This window comes from Phyllobates terribilis, unplaced genomic scaffold, assembly GCF_046119375.1.
Source record: "Phyllobates terribilis strain yellow unplaced genomic scaffold, ASM4611937v1 Scaffold_9__5_contigs__length_417890890, whole genome shotgun sequence".
In the NCBI taxonomy this organism is placed as follows: Eukaryota; Metazoa; Chordata; class Amphibia; order Anura; family Dendrobatidae; genus Phyllobates; species Phyllobates terribilis.
The window spans coordinates 118,372,472-118,396,422 of record NW_027362769.1 but is presented as its reverse complement, the minus strand read 5'-3'; the positions used below and the strand labels follow the sequence as shown (position 1 = coordinate 118,396,422).

Genomic DNA, 23,951 nt, shown 5'->3' with positions numbered 1-23,951 from the left:
TCTCCCAGGAACGGCGGTATTACCCTTGTCAGAGAGACACAAGTATAATCCCTAAGAGACTTCTCTATTATTCAAATTGAACTCTAAGACTTATTGTATGTTCCATATTGTATAATTTACTTGTGCTTGTGATGTTTCATATTGTTTAACTGTTTCCTAACTACTGTAAGTTCCTGTGTTATTGGAAGGAAGAAATAAATAGTTGTCTGTTTCCGCCTCGTGGCCATCTGTGCATTGCATCCAGTCACCTGCTTTACAGTGGCAGTGGTGAATAGTTTATTATCATATTTTTTGGACAATAAGATGCACTTTTTGGGAAGAAAAATATTGTTTAAAAGAGTGTGCATCTTGTAGTCTGCAGTCAGCTTCCTTAGTGAATGAGCAAGATGCTCATATAGTGTAATTCCCTATCTGCACAGTTCTCTCTCTCTCTGTCCCTGACACTGATCCAGGGCAAGAAAGGAAACTTAATGAGAATTACACTGTTTGCTTCCTGCCATAGACAGAAGTACAGATGCTACTGGTCCTGGAAAAACATTCCATGAAAAAGGAGGACAGGAAATGATTGGGGCATGGTTAGTTGGGCCGTGGGTGCATGTGCTCTGCAGCCGACCTGTTGTATGGGTCCTGCAGAGTTATCTGGGTATGTATAATCTGTATTCTGCAGAGGGCGGTGTATATGTACTGTTTGTGCAACAGAGTTGACTGTGTTTGTTCATAATGTATAGCTGTATGTGTATATGCTGTGCATGCTGCAAAGCTGTGTATGCATATAATGTATGTGCTGCAGATCTGTATGTGTATATGATATGCATATTGTAGATCTGTGTGTATACAGTTTGTGTGTTCTGCAGAGCTGTGTGTTTATACAGTATAATTTACATTCTGTAGAGCTGTGTGAGTGTATAATGTGCGTGTTGTAGAGCTGTGTGTATAACGTATGTGCTGCAGAGCTGTGTGTGCATATAATACTGGCAATATAATATGGGCAGCACGGTGGCTCAGTGGTTAGCACGGTAGCTTTGTAGCGCTGGGGTCCTGGGTCAAATCCCACTAAGGACAACATCTGCAAGGAGTTTGTATGTTCTCCCCGTGTTTGCATGGGTTTCCTCCGTGTTCTCCGGTTTCCTCCCACACTCCAAAGACATCCTGATAGGGAATCTAGATTGTGAGCCCCAATGGGGACAGTGATGATAATGTCTGTAAAGCTCTGCGGAATACTGTGGCGCTATATAAGAAATGCATAATAAATAATCAAATACTGCAGAACTGTTTGTGAATATATTGTGTTTGCTGTAGAGCTATGTGAATATATATTTTACATGCTGTAGAGCTTTGCCTGGCCTGGTATACGAGTACTGTGCATGCTGCAGAGCTGTGCGCGTATAATGTACATGCTGCAGAAAAAAATAACAGGAGCGGACTTATTTTTTCTTTAAAAAAAGGAGCCTATTGGGGCATTCAAAGAGTGTGTGCTCAAGATGTATTTTTACTTATTTTTCACTGACGTCATCAAGTTTTCCACGGCAAAGACGTTTAAAAAAAAACGCTGGTTGACTCTGCACAAAGAATGACCATGCTACATGTTTTAACCTGTTTACAACTCGCAAAGCATGAAGCGTTTAAAAGACGAGAAAAAAGACTGAGCATGTGCACAGCAATGTCATTTTTACATTGCAGAATTTAGGCCAAGTTCACACGTCCAGTATTTGGTCAGTATTTTACATCAGTATTTGTAAGCCAAAACCTGGAGTGGGTGAAAAATACAGAAGTGGTGACATGTTTCTATTATACTTTTCCTCTGATTGTTCCACTCCTGGTTTTGGCTTACAAATACTGATGTAAAATACTGACCGAATTCTGAATGTGTGAACGTGGCCTAAGCACTTTTTCAGGGGGAATCCAGGTGAAATTTGCTTGAAAAATATGTCATGTGCATATATCCAAACAAGAAAAAAAAGGAAAACTCACCGACCAAGTTACTGCATTGATGACATTGTCCATTGCCATTCTCCTTGCTTCCTCTTCTGGTGGGAGACATCACGTGACCACTGCAGCCAATTATCAGCCACTGATCTGCTGCAGCCTTCACATTCTGTTCAATCCACAGGAAAACTTGTTTCTTCTGGCTTCAATGGAATGTGAAGGCTGCAGCCAATCAGTAGATGCTGAATGTAATGGTCATGTGATGTCTCCCACCAGAAGAGAAAACTGGGAGACTTGATGTCATAGTCCCTTTAAATTCATGAATTATGTCTAAAAACAACATTGCCTAACTTTTTTTTGATTTTTTTTAACCATTTAGCATTTACAGCCTCAGTGTATCTCAGTACATAGCAGACTACAAGATAAGTTATCTTGTGGATCCATCAATCAGCTTGTTCTGATCACGTGATTTGCAACTCTTATCTCTCTTTTCCTGAACTTTTTTCTGATCATAAATCAGCTTAGAAGTTTGTTCAGGAGAAGAAAGATGAGGGTTACAGCTCTTGCTGTCTGGACAAGCCAACCGGTAGCAGACCGCAACATGAGTTATCAATGAAACTATGTACGATGATACATAGAAGCTGTAGAAGCCAAACTCTATTGAAAAAAAATGATTTTTAGAAAGAAAAAAAAATGCCCCAAAAGGTGTCCATACCGTTTTCTACAGCTTTGTTGCAAAGGACAACTATATTTTAATACACATAAATTTCTACTCTGTCCCATTATTCAGTTTCATTGATTTATGGGCTATTGGCTCATTGATTTGATGTAAAAAAATATAATATAAAGTTTCCAATGCTTACTGAAAGAGAGAATGTTATAAAGAATGGAGGGTTAAAAAATCCATTTTGTAATAAATATTTCATGCGACCCCATCATACCTCATTTAAGTGGCTGGACATTATCTTGTGTGATGAATCTCACAGCGGGGGTCTTCTTTCTGTGAAGCTACCATTGCTTTTGTCTTGGATAGGCTATTTATCTAGGGCATAAAGAAAATATGAGATCTTAGCAGGAAGCCATGACTTCCCCCCGCTCTATATTTTCTCGTGATTTAAGCTGTCTGTATGATAAATGTGACACTTGGGTACATGAATATTCTTCTGGTAGCAGGAAATATAAAAAGAAATCCCAGTGTCATTTATAAGCCTCATTTGTAATGACAACGTGCTGGAAATGCTGGACGGTGAAAGCAAATTTCACAACACACGGAATACTCTGTATTGTTTCGAGGCTCACAGGTGCGAAAGGAGAAAAATCTTAAGATTATATACAGGATAGACTTATCTTTAGCAGACCTATACATATCTAAATATGCAAGGATTACAATTTGATTTATTGCCTTCAGCTGCAGGTGCCATCCAATATTGTACATGGCAGACTGCAGGTGTTAGACATTATCAGCTCGAAAATCTCATTTTACTTTTTAACACACTTTGGACCCAATGCGTCAAAGCTTTCACACCAGAATTCTGGCACAAAAGCTTTGAAAAGTTGCAAAATTTAAATTCTGCGACTTTTGGCATTCTCATTCCAGTTTCTCCAAGCTCCAACAAAATGGGCAGAGCTGGGGCAGGATGGCCACCCTAGCTGCGTTTCTTTTGTCAGAGCTGGGAGAAACTGGCTTGAGAATGAAAAAAAAGGCTCAAAATTTTGGTGCAACTCCGAGTTGTGCCTAAATTTTGCAACTTTTCAAGGCTTTAACAGAATTCAGGGCGTGAAAGCATGAAACCTTTGAGGCATCAAGCCCTATTTGTGTTAATTTATCAGCATTTTCAAGATTTTAGTTCCAGGGATGGACACTGGCACCACCACATTTCTGGGCGCCACCACATTCACATGAACACACATCAATATTCACATTAGACACACATATAAAATATGCGTGCACATGCATTACACAAACACACACTACATGTATGTACTAGTGATGATCGAGTATGTTTCATTAACCCTTTCTGGCGAGCATGCTTGGGTGCTCGCCGAGTATTTTGGAGTGCTTGGGGTTTCATTCATTGTTGCTGCGCCTGCAAGTGTCATGGCTGTTTGACAGCTGTCACACATGCAGAGATAACCTGGTGAACAGACTATCTCTGCATGTGTCACAGCTGTCAAACAGCCATGACACTTGCAGGCGCGGCGACAATGAATGAAACCCCAAGCCAGCCAAAATACTCGGCGAGCACCTGAGCGTGCGCGCCAGAAAGGGTTAATGAAACATACTCGATCATCACTAGTATATACACCTTACCCACAAATGAGTAAAAAGCAGAAATATATTTTCCTGTAATTTTCCCAATTTTAATTTTGGAGCTGCACATGAGATGCCTAGAATTTTTTTCACCTTCCCAGATTAATAGCCATAATTTTTTGTTGTTTAATTTTTAAGTAAACATCACTATATAAAGTAATGTTTCTTTGCAAGATGAGCTGTGGTTCTTTTAGGCTTTTTTTGCCAGAATATATTTAAGCATTAAACTCATATTAAGGTTTATTATTACGTTAATTCCTGCTATTTATTAATCACCATAAATATAAGTGTTCACTGTATTGTCTTGGTTGTTATAACTACAGGAACACCAAGTATGTCTATGTTATTTACTGATTTGTCATATTTATTTAAAAGTGTATTAAAAAGTGTAATTGTTTTTATGCTTATCTTTTGGTATATACCAATACAATATACCTATTAAGAAGATTAAGAAGAAGAGTAACATTTAAATCTTTAGGCAGAAACACAATCTGTTGTGCACAACAGTGAAGCCTGTGGCTCACTGTCAAGGACCAAGGACCAAAAAAGCGGAGAATTTAATACATTTATAAAAAGCTTCATTTTATGATTGTATCTCTCTCTGGCTTGAAAATGGCTAAATTTGGCCGAAATGTTGCCTTGTCTACTTTGCCCATTAACCTTTGTTATGTGCTTTTAAGGGTGTAATAAAAGTTAAGTTTTTTTTTTTTTTTTCATACAAATTATATCTGTTTCCTTGGTCCTTTGAATTTTGACATTTATAAAAGACATAAACTGAGCACAGAGTGCCGGATATAGAAGGGCCCCTTCTACTGTGACATCGGAAAAGAAAAAAAAAAATAACTGCATTAAAGAAAACAATGTCCATATCCTTTAAACTATGTGATGAATGTTATGGAGTCATAGGAAGGAATTCAGGTTATTATTAGTGTTGAGCCACCCCCGTAGTGTTCGAGTTCGGTTCGTCGAACACCCGTGTGTTCGCCGAACTGTTCGTCGAACACCTTCGAACACCGTTAAAACCAATGGCAGGCAAACAAAAACACATAGAAACACATAGAAAACACCTTCAAAGGTGTCCAAAAGCTGACAAACTGCTCAGAAGACACAACTAACACATGGAAAAGTGACAAGTACATATAGTCATGCGAAAAGAAAAGAGGTGGAGGAGTAAAAGGAGGGGGAGACACAGATATAGGCATGTCATGCCCTTCTAAAATCCAAAAAGTGAGAAGCCGAGACGGCCAGTCCGCTCCTGCCCGTGCCACCTCCGTGTCGCCGGGTTTGTGCCAGAGCCGCGGTGAACCCTGACGGCCAGCCCCCCTCTCCCAATACTGGTGCCTGTCCGCTGGTGGGTCGAGAGAGCCCCCCTGTGGTGGAGGCAGCTCTAAGCTTTTTAATTTAAATTGTCCCTCTAATTTGAATGAATACACTTTAAATCCATTTACAAGGATCTATTGGAGGGCAAGTCTCATGCCAGCAGCCGCGTAATTCCAGCTCCAGTAGCGTCCACTAAAGCTGCTGCAGTTAAAAAGCTTTTATAAGGATCGAGCTCGGCTGTCCACCGCAAGGCATCCTAGTGCCAGTCCCAGCCCCTATGCCTTGGGGTGCCTCCTGATGCTCTTCACTAAGTATCCCGTGGTCCCGAAGCATTTCCTTTGAAAAAATTAAGTGTCCAAACTACAGGTGGTGTAGCTTGCTTAACAGCCGGGATAATCCGCTGACTAGCAGACACTGCTACTAGGCACAAAGTATTTCCTGGGCTAGATGCAGTTAAAAATTTGTAAGTAGATACTCTCGTTGGATGCTGAGAAAGCATTCCATAGAGTCTCCTGGCACGCCATATATGATTCTCTTAAAAAGCTTGGGGTAGGGGTCTAGGGGACCCTTTTATAGCCAAAATCACGGCCCTGTATCACAATACGTCACCTAGGCTGAAGATAAATGGAACTGTAGCACCGAGGGCTCGGTTGCTACAGACGTATTGCACCTCACCCAGAGGTGTGATATCTCACTCTCAGATAAGGCTGGAGTGTGGATCAGGACCCGACACCTGCATGCATTACACCACATTGCCGTGGGGCAGGGCGACCAATATGCCCCTGAGATGGGCACGACAGTCCCTGTCCCTGGCTGGAGTGGGGGGAGGGAACACTGAGGAAGGGGAACCCTGCAGTGCAGGAGCAGGGAGGAAGCAGTTCCTGGGTGCATTGAGAAGGGAGTATAAAAGGTGGGCACCATCTTAGTTCAGTGCAGAGAAGTCTGAGCAGAAGTGGCAGGGAGCAGGGGCTCTGCATGAGCTCTGCTCCGGAGGCGGGCCTAGTAACAGAGGCCCAGGCCTGCAAGAGGGAGAAGGAAGGAAGAGGAGCGGAGAAGGCTCCAGGAACGAGGAATGAAGGGATCCCAGGGGTGCGGACGGGCGAGTCGCCACCGCACGCCCGAATCCACCTGCGTGGAGGGGTCAGGCCAAAGGGGGAGACCGGTCCCCGAACTAGTGGAGGCAGGAAACGACCCTCAGCTAGAAACCGGAGGCTCTGACATTTTATGTGGCGCAGCCCCTTGCTCCACCCGCTAGGAAGGCACCACATAGGGTCAGGGAAACTGGCGCCAAGTTTACCAAGAGGAGGCCCGAGGCAGCCAGACAGAAGTGTTGGTAAGAAAGGCCAGACAAAGGACACACAAAGGGGGTCCTGTGAAGCGCTCCAAAGTTATCTGGGAGTTGTCTGAGCCCCTCACCTGGTGAGCACAGTACGACGTGGGCAGCCGTTACCTGCAGACGTGGTCTGGATAATAAGAACTGTGAGTAAAGGCCCTGAACTGCATCACTGACTCCGTGTCGTTACTGCTGCTGCCCTGCACCATCACCCCCATCCTCCGCATACACTGCCCTGAGGCTATACTCCTCCCGTGGGGAGTTATGCTACGCTCTGCTGCACCCACAACACCAGCCTTAGCGGTCTGCCCTGTAGCGGCGGTTCACTCTGACCGCAATCCACGGGTGGCGTAGTCGGACATTTAAACATCAAAACCACATAAATAGTTCCGCCACTGGTTTGACCGCCCTGAGCCACGGAACCGGATCGCCGCCACGAAGACTACAACCACCAGCATCCACCAAAAAGGGTCCGGCTCCGGGTGTCCCAAGGCCCAGGGGGTGCGTCAGAACATTTTCATCACCTTTCACAATCACCAATGGGACAAGGCAGGGATGTCCTCTGTCCCCTCTCTTATACATCCTAGTGACGGAGCACCTGCTCTCATCAATTCGCCATAACCCCAATATTAGGTGGATTGAGGTGGGAGGCACCGAGTACAAGTGCTCTCTATTTGCTGATGATGTCCTAGTATATATCACTCAATCACATATATCCATCCCTGCTGTTATGGCTGAAATAGATCACTTTGTTACATGGTAAAATTTTAAAATCAATGCAGCGAAGTCTGAGGCCCTCGATGTCTCCCTCCCTAAATCCATATAGGATTCCATCCAGTCCAACTTTCCCTTTGCCTGGCCCTCACAGGGTATCAAATACTTAGGAATTCCTATTCATAGAGACCTCTCCCATCTATGTTATCTTAATTTTGGGCCCTTTATTGAACAATTCCATACAGACCACGGTTGGCAAGTTAGAACTGTGAGATTCACTACGTGAACCACTGGTGTTTTGTGGAAAAGCACATGTACACCGCGTTCCAAATTATTATGCAAAAAGTGTTTAGGAGTGATAAGGGAAGAATTTGTTTGTTTGTCAGTTAAACTCATTGATGGTGATGTGTGTCAGGGCTCTTTATATCACTGTAAGCAATTGCAGACACCTGTGCTAATTAGTTTGGCAGGTGTGTCCAATGAAAGGCAAGACTACTTAAGAAGGCTCTCTCACATTATTAAGCAGCCTACATTTTCTGCCAAAATGGGAAAGAAAAAGGATGTGTCGGCTGCTGAGAAGCAACAAATTGTGGAGTGTTTAGGTCAAGGCATGACTACAATCAACATTGTGCGATGATCAGGATGAAGTGTCTTGGCAATCAAGAAGTATGTAGCTGATTCACAGTACACACGTATGCGTGCTGATAAGGGCAAATTGAGGACTCTTTCCTACAGGCAATTACGTCAGGTTGAAACAGCAGCGGCAAAAAAGCCTTGTCATAGCAGCAGACAAGTTTTTGAAGCTGCTTGTGCCTCCAACGTCCCCCGAACAACAAGATGCAGGGTCCTTCAGAGGTTTGCAGCTGTGCATATGCCATCCTGTCGACCTCCTCTATCCACTTCACACAAGCAGAAACGGCTCCAGTGGGCCAAACATTACATGAAGACTGATTTCAAAACTGTTTTGTTCACGGATGAGTGCCGTGCAGCGCTCGATGGTCCAGATGAATGGAGTGGAGGATGGCTGGTTGATGGACACCCCACGCAAACACGGCTACAGCGCCAACAAGGAGGAGGTGGAGTAATGTTTTGGGCTGGAATCATGGGGAGAGAGATTGTCGGCCCCTTTAGGATCCCTGAAGGCGCTAAAGATGAACTCCATAATGTATGTGGATTTTCTCAAACAGCACTTCCTGCCATGGTTCAAGAAGAAGAACCGTGTATTTCACAGCAAGATCATTTTTCTGCATGATAATGCACCATCTCATGCTGCACATAAAACATCTGCATCTCTGGCTGATATGGGCATAAAAGGGGACAAACTTATGGTGTGACCCCCATGCTCCCCTGACCTCTACCCCATTCAGAACCTTTGGAGCATCATTAAAAGGAGTGTCTATGATGGCGGGAGGCAGTTCACATCTAAGCAACAGCTCTGGGAGGGTATTCTGTCCTCATGCAAAACAATTGAAGCAGAAACCATCCAAAACCTGACAAATTCAATGGACAAGAGAGTTCAGAAGCTCCTTTCGAACAAGCGGTCCTATGTGAAAATGTAACATCACCTAGAATAAAGTTTTGAGTTGAAAACTGTTTGATTTCAGTTTCTAACAACCTGCTAATGCTTATAATTTAAAAAATGACCATTTTTTTGGTCTTTATTAAAATTAAAAGGTTGATCGAAAAGTTTGGGGGATCTAAGAGTGTGGCAACCCAGTAGTCATGATTACTTCGAATTCTGACAATATGAGGGTCATGCTGCAGGTAGTGCAGCAAGAAGGCACTTATGTGTCTTGCGCATCTCGGAGCCCCAAAATTATTTTCCGGGCTAGATGCAGCTAAAAATTATTTTTAATTTTAAATCTGGTGAAGCTTATTATAGATGGCCTAATAGGATCAGTGCTGCACACTGCTACAAAGCCCAAATTATTTTCCAGTCAAGATACAGATAAACATGATTAGTAATTTGAAAGCTTAAAACGGTTGGTAGGGTGATTTTAACCAATCATCAAGCTTTTACTCTCCCCAGGATGACACAGGGGTAGAAAAGTCGTTTCGGATCCATGATTTGTTCATCTTTATGAACGTGAGTCTGTCTACATTATCAGTGGAGAGCCGCGTGCGCTTATCTGTCAGCACACCACCAGCAGCGCTGAACACACGTTCAGACAGAACGCTGGCTGCGGGGCATGACAAGATCTCCAAGGCGTAAGTGGCTAGCTCCGGCCATTTATCCAGATTGGAAGCCCAAAAAGAGCAAGGGTCCAGTGACACAGTCGTGGCTTCAATGTTTACTTGGAGATACTCCTGTACCATCGTCTCTAGGCGTTGACTATGTGTCAGACTTCTTGTCTCCTGTGGCCTTGCAAAGGATGGGCTAAAAAAGTGGTGAAATGATTCCGCAAAATTGATGTTACCAGCAGATACTGTGGTTCTGTTACGGTTTGAGTGCTGAACACTTGACGGTCCCACGGTTGGCAAGTTGGAACTGTGAGATTCACTACGTGCACCACTGGTATTTTGTGGAAAAGCACATGTAAGATTCTGCAACAGTCTCTGCTGATACTCCTGCATGCGTGCATCCCTTTCTATGGCAGGAATAATTTCTGCAAATTTACTTTTGTACCGGGGATCTAACAGTGTGGCAACCCAGTAGTCAGGATTATTTCTAATTCTCACAATTCGAGGGTCATGTTGCAGGTAGTGCAGCAAGAAGGCACTCATGTGTGTTGCGCATCCAGGAGCACCAAGTCCCTGTTGTGTTGGTGGCGAGGTAGCAATCATGCTTCCTTCCTCTGTCCTCTCCCCCCAACCTCGCACAACAGAAATGTGATCAAGGTCTCCCTCATCTGATGAGTCTTCCATCAGTTCGTCCTCCACTTCTTCCTGGGCTCCTGCACCTTCCTCACTAGTTTAGCTGCTACCATGCGCCCTGGTAAAATCATCTCCCCCACCCTCACATGCCTGCCGCCTTGGTGCTGCCGACCGTCTGGACCTTGCAGATGTTAGCCCTTCCGCATACAACTCCTCCTCCTCTACTTCCTCCACCTCCTCTTGTGCCACCACCTGACTCCGAATTCTGTTTAACATGTGCTCCAGCATGTAAATCACCGGAATAGTCATGCTGATAATGGCATCGTCAGCACTAAACATCTTCGTCGCCATTTCAAAACTGTGCAGAAGGGTGCATAGGTCCCTGATCTGAGACCACTCCTCCAGCGTGATTTGCCCCACCTCTGAATCTCGTTGGCCCAGGCTATACGTCAGAACGTATTGCACCAGGGCTTGTCGGTGCTGCCACAGTCGCTGCAACATGTGCAGAGTTGAATTCCACCGGGTAGGCACATCGCATTTTAGCCGGTGAAGTGGCAGGCCCAACGACTTCTGTAGAGATGTAAGTCGCTGAGCTGCGGGATGCGAACGGCGGAAGTGAGCACACAGCGACCGTGCCCTCTGCAGAAGGCCATCTAGTCTGGGATAGTGGGCTAAAAATTGCTGGACAACCAGGTTCAACACGTGAGCCATACAAGGCACGTGTGTGACATTGCCCCGGCGAAGGGCCGCACCCAGGTTTGCAGCATTGTCGCACACGGCCTTCCCTGGTTTCAGGTCCAGTGGAGACAACCATTCATGAAATTGGTTCTCCAGAGCTGACCACAACTCCTCAGCTGTGTGACTCACATTTCCCAGACATTTCAATGTAAAAACCGCCTGATGACGTTGAGCCCTACTGCCAGCATAGTAAGGAGGTGTGCAGGATCCCTTCTGCGCAGTTAGAAAGCTTGTGGCATGACCAGACAGGCTTTGGGTGCAGGTGGAAGACCGAGAGGAGGTTGAGGAGGCAGAAGCAGTGGAGGAAAAATGACATAAAGAGGATTGACGCACAACTCGTGGGGACGGCAAGACTTGGACAGCAGCCAGTTGTCCTGCTGTCACCATAGTTACCCAGTGCCCAGTCAGCGACATGTAACGCCCCTGTCCATGCCTACTCGTCCAATTGTCTGTGGTGAAATGCACCCTGTCACACACAGAGTTTCTCAAAGAAGCGGTGATGTTGTGTGCGACATGCTGGTGGAGCGCAGGCACACCTTTCTTTGAGAAGTAGTGCCGACTGGGCATCTGGTACTGGGGCACTGCGACGGACATAAGGTCTCGAAAATCCTCTGTGTCCACCAGGCGGAAAGGCAGCATTTCTGTAGCCAAGAGCTTGCAGATGGTGAAATTCAACCTCTTAGCTTTCTCATGGCTAGGAGGAAATGGTCTTTTACTTGTCCACATCTGAGGGACCGAGGGCTGGCTATTGTGCTTAGACGGGGTTGATAAGGGTGTCCCCGGCAAACTGCCGGTCTGTGAGGAAGATGCAGGCGGACATGTTAGGTTGCCTTGATCCAAAGGTGGTGCTATCGATGTCGGACAGCGCTCAAGACCAGCTGGTGTTACCACCTCCAAAGAAAATGATGACCTGCCAATCACGCTGGCTGTTGCGGGTAAAGAGGTGGCAGGTCTGCGCCCCAAAACAGGTGTGACTGCTGTCCCCCCAGTCACAGAGGATGAAGAGGCCGCGGATGCACAAGATATGGCAGACGGTGGTTGGCCCGGCCGGCTAGACCGCATTGTAGCACACTGAGCTTCCCACTGCAACTTATGCTTCATGTCCATGTGCCGGTTCATGCATGAAGTACTCAAACTATGTATTTTTTGGCCTCTACTTAGCTTTTGCTGACAAATGTTACAGATAACACGAGTTGGGTCATCTTTATCGATCTGAAAAAATGCCCAGGCTATGCAAGGCTTAGCACCCATGCGACCTGAAGAGCCACCACGACTTGTGGTGAGAGGCAGAGTTGTGTTTGAGGATGCAGTTGTTGACGTGCTTCCAGTACTACGTCTCTGTCCAGGAAGGCGCAACCTGACCTCGTCGTCACTAGCATCTTCCTCCACCTCCTCTGCTGACCTCATCTCTTGGCTGACTGTGGGTTGACAGTAAGTGGGATCTCCGACCTCATCATCATCACCCTGTGCGTTATCACACCCGTCGTCCTCAGAGCCAACCTGTTCCTGCCCTGACAAAAAACTAAAGTTGTCGCTCCAATCAGGTATTTGAGTCTTATCATCGTCTTCCTCATTGTCTCCACCAACAGGAGTTACAGTTTGGGAATGAGGGTCTACATTATGGTCAGAACCTTCTGCGTCTGGTCCTGGATCCGACTCATAAAGATTCTGGGCATCAGTGCAGATCATTTCCTCTTCTGGATTCACAGAAGCGCTGGAGTCGACCTCTGATTCCCAGGCTATAGTATGAGTAAACAGCTCTGCAGACTCAACCATCTGTTCTACCTCATACTCAGACGGGCAGCTGGAGATTTGGGAGCTGTGAGGAAGCAAGTGCGATTTGGGTGACACCTTTGAGGACTGGAGTATTTGTGATGTTGAAGTTGATGTGGAGGAGAGCCCACTTAAAGGAGCACTTGATATCCGTTGAAGCACCTGCTGTTTTTGTGCCTCATCTGGAATTTGTAGCGATTGGCGTGGCCGTAAGAAAGGGATCTTATCACATTGTCCGCTAAAAGAAGTAGACATTTTAGTTTGGCTGGAAGATGGTCTTTCTTCTGCACCTACCCCACGGACACAACCTTTTTTCCCCTTCCCAACACGCCTATTCCCCTTTCCACCAGCAGCAGGCCTTTTTCCACTCATTTTGGTGGTTAACTAATTCACAACTCTGGAGTTGTTTGCACAAAAAAACAATGGATGGTAACCGAGCAGAGCTGAGTGGCCAAACTGTGGTATTAGGCCAAAACTATTGGCTGGGTTAGATGCAGAAAAAAATTATTTTTAATTTGCAACCTGATGGAGGTCAGTATAGATGGACTAATAGACCAAGTCCCACACACCGCTAGAAGCCCAAATATTTTTTCAGAGCTAGATGCAGAAAATTTTTTTATTCAATTTGCAACCTGATGGAGGTCAGTATAGATGGACTAATAGACCAAGTCCCACACACTGCTAGAAGCCCAAATATTTTTTCAGAGCTAGATGCAGAAAAAAATTATTTTTAATTTGCAACCTGATGGAGGTCAGTATAGATGGACTAATAGACCAAGTCCCACACACCGCTAGAAGCCCAAATATTTTTTCAGAGCTAGATGCAGAAAAAAATTATATTCAATTTGCACCCTGCTGGAGGTCAGTATAGAAGGACTAATAGAACAAGTCCCACACACTGCTAGAAGCCCAAATATTTTTTCAGAGCTAAATGAAGAAAAAAATTATTTTTAATTTGCAACCTGATGGAGGTCAGTATAGATGGACTAATAGACCAAGTCCCACACACTGCTAGAAGCCCAAATATTTTTTCAGAGCTAGATGCAGAAAAAAATTATTTTTAATTTGCAACCTGATGGAGGTCAGTATAGATGGACTAATAGACCAAGTCCCACACACCGCTAGAAGCCCAAATATTTTTTCAGAGCTAGATGCAGAAATTTTTTTTATTCAATTTGCAACCTGATGGAGGTCAGTATAGATGGACTAATAGACCAAGTCTCACACACTGCTAGAAGCCCAAATATTTTTTCAGAGCTAGATGCAGAAAAAAATTATTTTTAATTTGCAACCTGATGGAGGTCAGTATAGATGGACTAATAGACCAAGTCCCACACACTGCTAGAAGCCCAAATATTTTTTCAGAGCTAGATGCAGAAAAAAATTATTTTTAATTTGCAACCTGTTGGAGGTCAGTATAGATGGACTAATAGAACAAGTCCCACACGCTGCTAGAAGCCCAAATATTTTTTCAGAGCTAAATGAAGAAAAAAATTATTTTTAATTTGCAACCTGATGGAGGTCAGTATAGATGGACTAATAGACCAAGTCCCACACACTGCTAGAAGCCCAAATATTTTTTCAGAGCTAGATGCAGAAAAAAATTATATTCAGTTTGCAACCTGATGGAGGTCAGTATAGATGGACTAATAGAATGATGCTATGCCCAAAAGATTTTACTTCACTAGGTGCAGTAAAAAAATTGGTATTCTATACACAGGTGGTATATCTTGCAACACAGATAGGCTACTCCACTGACTAACACACTCTGCAATAGGCCAAAAAGGATTAGCTTTGCTAGATTCAGCCAAATGCTGTGAAAAAAACTTGCACAGCACTGGCACAGACCTGCCTGGCAAAAACTGATAGGAACTGATGTAACCTAGTCCTGAAAAGGACTGCAATTACAATTAGTCTTTACTCCCACAATCTATCTATTTAAGAGCACAGACCTGCCTGATAAAAGTCGTAGGAAATGCTGTAACCTAGTCCTTAAAAGGACTGCAATCACAACTATTCCCTACTCCCAAGCTATCTGTATATTTGTGCGAAAATTGGCTTGAAATTAACAAGGTATAGCGCACACAGCAACAGCGGTGCCGTCTAACACGCAGCTGCAGCAGTGAGAAAATGGTGGCGACGGGGAAAATGGCTTGGTCTTATAGGGCAAGGACATGTGACATACACTGCCAATCACACATGCCCTTGCTTGTGTGAAAAAAAGCACTTCGCTCCGTGTGTGCGCTGCTGATAGGCTGACAGATTGCACCTCCCCACTGCAAATGCGGGAAAGAGAAAAAAAAATGGAGATCTTCATTGTTCCTGCAGAGATCCATCCCCTGCCCCTCCCCCCGCCCCGCTGTACACTCAAACTGCGTATTAACATTAATTTTCATCATTACTGAGAAAAAATCCAGTTATGATTTTGGTGCACGAACAGTTATCGAACATAACCTCGAACAGCCGAATTTTTCTCAAATTGTTCGTGTTCGCCGACCGGCTCGAACACCGCCCAAAACAGCTCGAATTTGAGATTGGCGAACAGTTCGAGTAGAACAACGCTCATCTCTAGTTATTATGATACAAATGAATAATGCAAAAAAGTGTGGATATAGCTAAATATTGAATTGATTTAGTACATTTGGACAGATGTCAACCAAAAAAAAATAGTTGCTACTAAAACCTTATACACCAATTTTTCATATTTTTTGCTATTTCTAATAATTAATTTGTAATTAATATTACCTTATGTGAATAAATAAAATAATGAAATGTAATTTTTTTTCTTTTTTGCAGCAACTGACGGCAGACTTACATTACTACTACATTGTGGAATTGTCTTTCTACTGGTCTTTCTTGTTCTCACAATTCACAGACATCAAAAGAAAGGTAACATCTCACTTTGTTTTTTTTTGGCATATTGTAACATTTGCAAAATTTAACAAAAGGTTAAAGTTCTCTGTTTAAATTTAAAAAAGAAAATCCTTCTTTTTTTGGAAAATGTATGTTATATTGTTGCCGTTGCATAAATCCATTATATATCCAACTATTGCTGATTGATTTAATAAGGGTGCATTTACATCAAATTATGCCGTTGTTGTAAAACGTAAAGCACAGTATTTGTAACTGAAATTTCCTAAATACAGTATAGAAGCACCATCATTAGAAGGTAGTTAAGGTTGGTAGGTAGAAACTGAAGGATAAGTTTGCCAAGAAACTAAGTTGTTGTTCTATAGCAGGGGTGCACAACATTTTTGGTCCAAGGGCCACATTGTCATACTGGTTCAAACCAAAGGGGTGCAATTTTTTTTGAAGATTTGAAGAGTTTCTGCTCAGTTTGTGCTCCAAAAAATCAGTGTGAACACACTCAAACTTAGCCTGTGTTTTTGGAGTAGAAACTCAACCAAATCCACATCATAATCTCAAAACTATTGTTTTGGAGATTTTTCAGTTTTAACATGAAGCACGTTATGGATTGCTACATGATCAGAACCACCATCAGTACATGAATGCAGCGCCAGAACCACTGTCAGTACGTGAATGCAGTGCCAGAACCACCATTAGTACATGAATGCTGCACCAGAGCCACTGTTAGTACACAAATGCAGCGCCAGAACTACCATCAGTACATGAATGCAGCATCTGAACCACCATCAGTACATGAATGCAGTGCTAGAACCACTGTCAATATAAGAATGTTGTGACAGAATCACTATCAGTACATTAATACAGAGCCAGAACTAAATACATCACCACCAAAACCACCATTAGTGCATGAATATATCACCAGAACCACCGTCAGTATAGGAATACATCACCAAGCTTAGTACGCTGATCAATTGCAGTTTCCGGTAAGCCCCATATTCATTGTGTCATGTGAACCTGCAACTCCCAGTAGGTCCCTCACAATAGTAAGAAGATACTGTGAGTTGTTGTTCCAAGTCATCATCAGACTGTGGCCCATACAGGACCAAAGTACTGATGAGATGCAAGCAGCATCACAAATAAATATTTACATCCAGATACCTTATAGGTGACATCTTCTCTGATTGAAGTCGTTCCCATCTCTTTTGTTTCCAAATATTTTGTCATAGTACTGTGCCCCTGAATAAATAATTGTCCCTCCCTGTGCTTCTTGCAAAAATATCCCCCCATACTGCCCCTCTCCATAATATTCCCCCACACTGTCCTTTTCCGTAATGCCCCCCACGCTGCCCCTCTTTGTGATGTGTCATCCACATGCTGCTCCTCTCTCCGTGATGTCTCTCCACGCACTGCCACTTACTGTAATGTCCCCCCACATGCTGTCCCTCTCCATAATGTCCCCCCACATGCTGCTCATCTCCATAATGACCCCCCACACTGCCTATCTCCATAATGTCCCCCCACTCCATCATGTTCCCTGCACCCAGCCCCTCTCCATAATATCCCCTGCATGGTGCCCCTCTCTGTAATGTTCCCTGCACACTGCTCCTCTCTGTAATATCCCCCCCATGCTGCTCCTCTTCATAGTATCCCCCCATACTTCTCCTCTCCATAGTGCTCCTCCCACGCTGCCCCTCTGCATAACGTCCCCCACATATTACCCCTCTCCAAAACATCTTCCACATTTCCCATCTGCACACTGTGCCCCCTTCACAATCCCCCCACTTCCCCCGTTGCCCCATAAGGTACACTCATAGTAAAAATAACACTAACACCAACCCCTCCTGTGAAAGTGTATGTAATCTTCGGCTCCTCCTAGAGCTCTTACTGTCTCCTGCTGCATCCTCGACACCTCTGCGCTGCGGTGCCGACAACAGCAGCAATGTGATGAGGTTACAGCATGTGGACCTTATCACGCTGCTGCACGTTGGGGTCGGGGCTGACGGGCGCTGCTCTGACCTAGTTCTGGCCCCTAGAACCTGCAAAACTGTAGTAAACTCTGAATAGTGACAGAAATACAGATTGTACATATATAATTGATAGCTATTATTAAGATTACCTTTACATATTATGATGCTTTTTAGTTCAGAGCTGCTCATTTCCACATCAAAAAGAAGAGGTGCCTATATTGTTATGACCCCGTCCACTTGCCAGGATGCATGGATGATTGACAGGTATTGCGCATACATCTCGGCCGGTGTGTGGGGTTGTGATGTCATCGTCACTGCTCTCTTCTGATGCGGAAATGAGAGGCTCTGAATGGCCCTGGTAACCCCTTTAAGACAGCACTGCCATTATCAGGTGTTAAAGAAATGACACGTGCAGGACAACTTGAGCTGGAGATGTTAAAGAGGGGTTTTTGGATTAGGAAACCCATTATCAAATACCATGCGAAGGGAATTTTGAGCTAGAAGAAGAGGTCCCATATTCATCTCTTAGCCAGGGTGAAGAGGAGGTACAAAATTATTTTTAATTCTGGAAGATCCTGATACGCTCCATGTTCCATGAATTATATGGAAAGCCCAATAATTTTAATGTGCATTTTATTTCTCCAGATCTGCAGGGAAATTAAACACTTGTTCAAGTGAAAAAGTCCATCAGGAATATAAGGCTAGGGCGACAGTGTCATCTGGCCAAAACCAATTGGGTGACTTGATGAGTCTTTTTTAGAGTTGTGATTGGACTTAATCAGATTTGGATGTTTGTGATGATACGATCACTAGTGACAATCATGAGATGTGCGTTGCAACATTGTCATCTTCATGTCAGATGACACATGTGGCTGTGCAGCCTCAGCCTAATCAGACAAGTCAAGGATCAAGAAGCAGACTTTAGCTAAAAGTCAGTGAAGGAGAACTTACCTGACCAGAAAACCTTGCACTATAATCAAGCATGTACTTCACATCAGAGAATTTTCTGTGTTTTTTATTACTTTTATACCTTTTGTTCATACAAGTAATTATGGCCATTAGAGGACATATTATCTGTGCATTATTTGCATTTCTACAAGTTGCCTCCTATGCATTCTAAGCAGCCATGCCATTGGCTTCAACACCAGCTCAGGGTGAAGAATATGCTCTTAATCTGTTTTACAGTCCTGTCGTCTTGGGATTTCAATTCCCCTTACTGTCAGTGTAGAATAGCAAAAATATTTAATCAGTCCTGTGTTACAGATTCTGCAGTATTAAATGACCTTACTTGTGCCAAGGTTTGGAGCACAAAATATACACTGCTAGTGATATGCAAGAATGGTCATGAATGCTCAGGATTGAGCATTTTCAGCTTCTAAATTTTTTCACGGAATATCCAGAGAATGAGAATCCCTACCTCCATACATCACTATTTATAAAATGAAATGTTCTTTCAGAACTGTTCAATAAAAAACTGCATATATTATTAATATATGTCTATTGAAAACCCTTTTCATAATGGCTGTATAATCATTATTGAAAGTTTAAAGGTCAATCTCCGCCTGCCTAGCCTGATATGACAGTTCCTCAGTGTCCCTCTTCCCTGCTGAAATTTCACACTGCTCAGTATAAGCTGCCGCTGTCAGACTGGGTGGGTGAGTAAGTGAAAATTGAATACAGACAAAAGAACTCTCTATTTCTTTAGTTGGTAATTTAATAAAATAATTATACAACCATTTTGACATGGATTTTCTAAGTAAGTACACCAGTCTCATCAGGAACGAGATCTATCTAATAATAGTAATTAATAACAATGGTTTTCAATCTGCAACAAAAGTACAAAAATCATTGTTTAATGCATTATAACATCTAACCTTTGCTAACCCCACTGTGCCAAAAAGTCAAATTAATCGGTACCTGTGAATGTACCATCTGAGGTTTTGCACATGAGCGTATTACAGCTCTGCAAAAGTATTCTCTTCTGAGTCATATGGAAACATATTACATCATCCGTAGACTTCTTTTCATATACAGACATAAAGAGTTTTCTTCTGTCTTGAGCTATTTTTCCATGTTGCATTTCGGGTTATTCCCATCTAGTCCATTTGTCACATATATATGGGATGTGCGATAAATGCATAAGACCTTGTTCACACTGGGTTTAGCAGTATTATCTGAATGCCGTAGACTGCAATGACACACAGTTCAAATGGGCTGAATTTGTGTTTTTTTTCCTGCCTTGCCCAAGCTTTCAGACGGGCACAAAAAAAAGTAGGTAGCAGACTATATTCCTGTTCCCATCTTGGAAGATGGACACTGTCTGAGAAAAACACAATGGAGACCATTTGTGTTATTACAGTTTATGACTCAGTATTTTATAGAATTAGATGGAACGTGCATAAACGCAATGTGAACAAGGCCTAATAAAAGTAAGTCCCGATGCTGGGACCTGCTTCTACTCTATCTCGTGAAGGGTCCTGCCGCTCTCCACTGTCAGTGGGGTGGTGGCTAATAGGGATGAGCTGACCTGTGGAAGTTCAGGTTCGCCCGGTTCAACTGAACATTAGTCCAAAGTTCGGTTTGGGTACCAGAACTGTACTGAACTGTACCCGAACCCCATATGAATTAATGGGGACCCGAATTTTGGATCTCTCTCTCTCTCCTCCTCGGACTCCCGAACTGTAAAACGGACTTACAGGAGAAGTCTGTGTTAGGAGTTCAGCACCGGACACCTACGAACTCAGAACTTTAGAGTTCGGGTTTGCTCATCTCAAGTGGCTAAGCATGTGTGGCTGCTGCTGTTGATTTATATTAGAGTTCTGAATTGCTGAGCATGCCTGTAAATATGCAATAATTGTAAAAGATGGTTATGATCCCAAATCCCTTGCTTTTCACCAGAAAACCCCAATATAAGATCTTTTATTAGCAACAACTGATAGATACATACAATACATAGTCATAGATGCCAAACATGATACAGGTTGAAAATCAGGATGCACCGGCATTGTCACTGTTAAGCTATGTGCCCACGATGCAGAATTGCTCCGGAATTTTCCTGACCGTTTCTGCATCTCCCTGGCAGAAAAAACGCATGCGGATTGTACATTCGTTTTTCCTGCCAGGTAGAAGCGTTCTTCACATGCATTTCTGCATGCGGGTTATCAAGCGCTTTTCCACGCGATTTTACCATCACTTGGAAAAGTGCTTGACAACTTGGTCATACAATATAAATCCATGCAACCGGCATGGATTTATATAGTTGACCAAGTTACGATGCTGCAAATGCAGCATCAATAGTAAAAAAAAAAAAAAAAAAAAAAAAAGAATAAAATGGTGAAAAATAAAAAAAACATTATACTCACCTTCCGATGGCCTCCGTCTCCTAATCCGGTGTCTTCGGCGGCTCGCGGTGGTGTAAAAGGACCTTCCATGAAGTAATTTTGTCATGCGATAGGTCACGCGACCGCCGACGTCAGCGGTCACGTGACCTGTCACATGACTAAATGATGTCATGGAAGGTCCTTTTACACCACCGCGAGCCGCCAAAGACACCGGACGCACAGTACAGGAGACTGGGGGCCATCAGGAGGTGAGTATAATGTTTTTTTTATTCTAATTCTTTTTTAGCTACAGGTTCTATGGTACCCGGGTCTGGAGGAGAGTCTCCTCTTCTCCAGATCCGGGTACCATCCGTGCATTGAATCGCTTAATATCCACATGTGCACATGTAGTCATGCGGATATTATGCGTTTTAATGCAAGTCAATGACGGCAATTATGCCGTGTTTCCGCAAAATTAATGGACATGCTGCGGATTTTTCCGCAATGATAATCCGCAGCTGAAATTTCCGCAGCATGTGCACAGCACATGCGGATTATCATTGGGGACCATGGGACACGTCTTACCAAGCATTTTTTAAGTGTTTTCGCTGCGGAAATTCAGCAGCAAAAATGCTTGAAAAATGCATAGTGGGCACATAGCCTTAAAGTTAAAGTTAAAAGCCCCAAAAAATATTAAAAAAAAACACTGGAGCAATGAACTAATGTACCGTTCTGCTACTGAAAAAAAAAGAAATATTTTCATCAGTTCAGAAGTACCTGGTCTATTTTATTAGAGTGGGATAAGGTGTCGAAAGGGCAAGGGTTTATGTAGTAGAGAAGGTCCAACTTGTTTTCTCCACCCTTCTTGAGCTTACTTAACCCCTTTACAACCCAAGGTGGTTTGCACGTTAATGACCAGGCCAATTTTTACAATTCTGACCACTGTCACTTTATGAGGTAATTACTCTGGAACGCTTCAATGGATCCCCCTGATTCTGAGACTGTTTTTTTGTGACATATTGTACTTCATGATTGTGGTAAAATTTCTTCGATATCACTTGCGTTTATTTGTGAAAAAAACTGAAATTTGGCGAAAATTTTGCAATTTTCAAAATTTTAATTTTTATGCACTTAAATCAGAGAGATATGTCACACAAAAGAGTTAATAAATAACATTTCCCACATGTCTACTTTACATCAGCACAATTTTGGAACCAACATTTTTTTTTGTTAGGGAGCTATAAGGGTTAAAAGATGACCAGCGATTTCTCATTTTTCCAACAAAATTTACAAAACCATTTTTTTAGGGACCACATCATATTTGAAGTGACTTTGAGGGGTCTTTATGACAGAAAATACCCAAAAGTGACACCATTTTAAAAACTGCACCCCTCAAGGTGCTCAAAACCACATTCAAGAACTTTATTAACCCTTCAGGTGCTTCACAGGAATTTTTGGAAGGTGGAAGAAAAAAATTAACATTTAACTTTTTTCACAAAAATGTTACTTTAGACACAATTTTATTTTTTTTCCGCAGGGGTAAAAGGTAAAAATGGACCCCAAAATTTGTTGTGAAATTTACCCTGGGCACGCAGATACCTCATATGTGGGGAAAAACCACTGTTTGGGCGCACGGCAGGGTTCGGAACGGAAGGAGCGCCATTTGACTTTTTGAATGTAAAATTTGCTTGAATAATTAGCGGACGCCATGTTGCGTTTGGAGAGCCCCTGATGTGCCTAATCAGTGGAAACCCCCCACAAGTGACCCCATTTTGGAAACTAGACCCCTCAGGGAACTTATCTAGATGTGTGGTGAGCACCTTGAACCCCCAGGTGCTTCACAGAAGTTTATAGCATTGAGCAGTAAAAATAAAATTTTCACACTTTTCCCACAAAAATGTTTTTCAGCCCCCAATTTTCCATTTTCATAAGGGTAACAGGAGAAATTTCACCATGCAGTTTGTTGTACAATTTCTCCTGAGTAAGCAGATACCCCATATGTGGGGGAAAACCACTGTTTGGGCGCACGGCAGGGTTCGGAAGGGAAGGAGCACCATTTGACTTTTTGATTGTAAAATTTGCTTGAATAATTAGCGGATGCCATGTTGCGTTTGGAGAGCCCCTGATGTGCCTAAACAGTGGAAACCCCCCACAAGTGACACCATTCTGGAAACTAGACCCCTCAGGGAACTTATCTAGATGTGCGGTGAGCACCCTGAACCCCCAAGTACTTTACAGAAGTTTATAACATGGAGCCGTGAAAATAAAAAAAATCAAACTTTTTCCACAAAAATTATGTTTTAGCCCCAATTTTTTTATTTTCACAAGGGTAAAGGGAGAAAATGGACCCCAAAAACTTTTGTGCAATTTTTCCTGAGTACGCCAATACCCCATATGTGGGGAAAATACAGTGTTTGGGCGCACGGCAGAGTTCAGAAGGGAAGGAGCACTGTGTGACTTTTGGAACGCAAAATCGGCTGGAATCGAGAGCGGACGCCATGTCGCTTTTGGAGAGCCCCTGATGTGCCTAAATAGTGGAAACCCCCCACAAGTGACCTCATTTTGGAAACTATTTTATCAAGGGGTATAGTGAACATTTTGAACCCAGAGGTCCGACAGAGAATTTGATAACATTAGGTCATCATATTGAATAAGTTGTCATTAGTCTTGAGCGCAAGTGCTCGCTACTTGAGTTTGCATCGGGTACTCGGGTATGCAGCATGTATCAAGGGTGCTCGAGTGACATGCTCAAGTCCCCGCCCGCATGTTTCACGGTTATTAGACACCCCCAAAAAAACATGCGGGGATCGCAAGTGCATGGCAGGCAATCCCCGCGAGTTGTTTTTGGCCGCGAAGCATATGGGGTG

At 43.3% G+C, this 23,951-nt stretch overlaps 1 protein-coding gene across 2 annotated transcripts in view; it reads left to right on the top strand.

Annotated features, from left to right (window-relative positions):
* CERS6 (ceramide synthase 6) overlaps positions 1 to 23,951 on the top strand; it is a 441,738-nt gene that overhangs the window by 312,879 nt on the left and 104,908 nt on the right. For both annotated transcript variants that reach the window (XM_073647006.1, XM_073647005.1), the window contains exon 6: positions 15,726 to 15,818. In XM_073647006.1, coding sequence (XP_073503107.1) covers positions 15,726 to 15,818 — 93 coding nt within the window. The remainder of the gene's footprint in view (positions 1 to 15,725; positions 15,819 to 23,951) is intronic.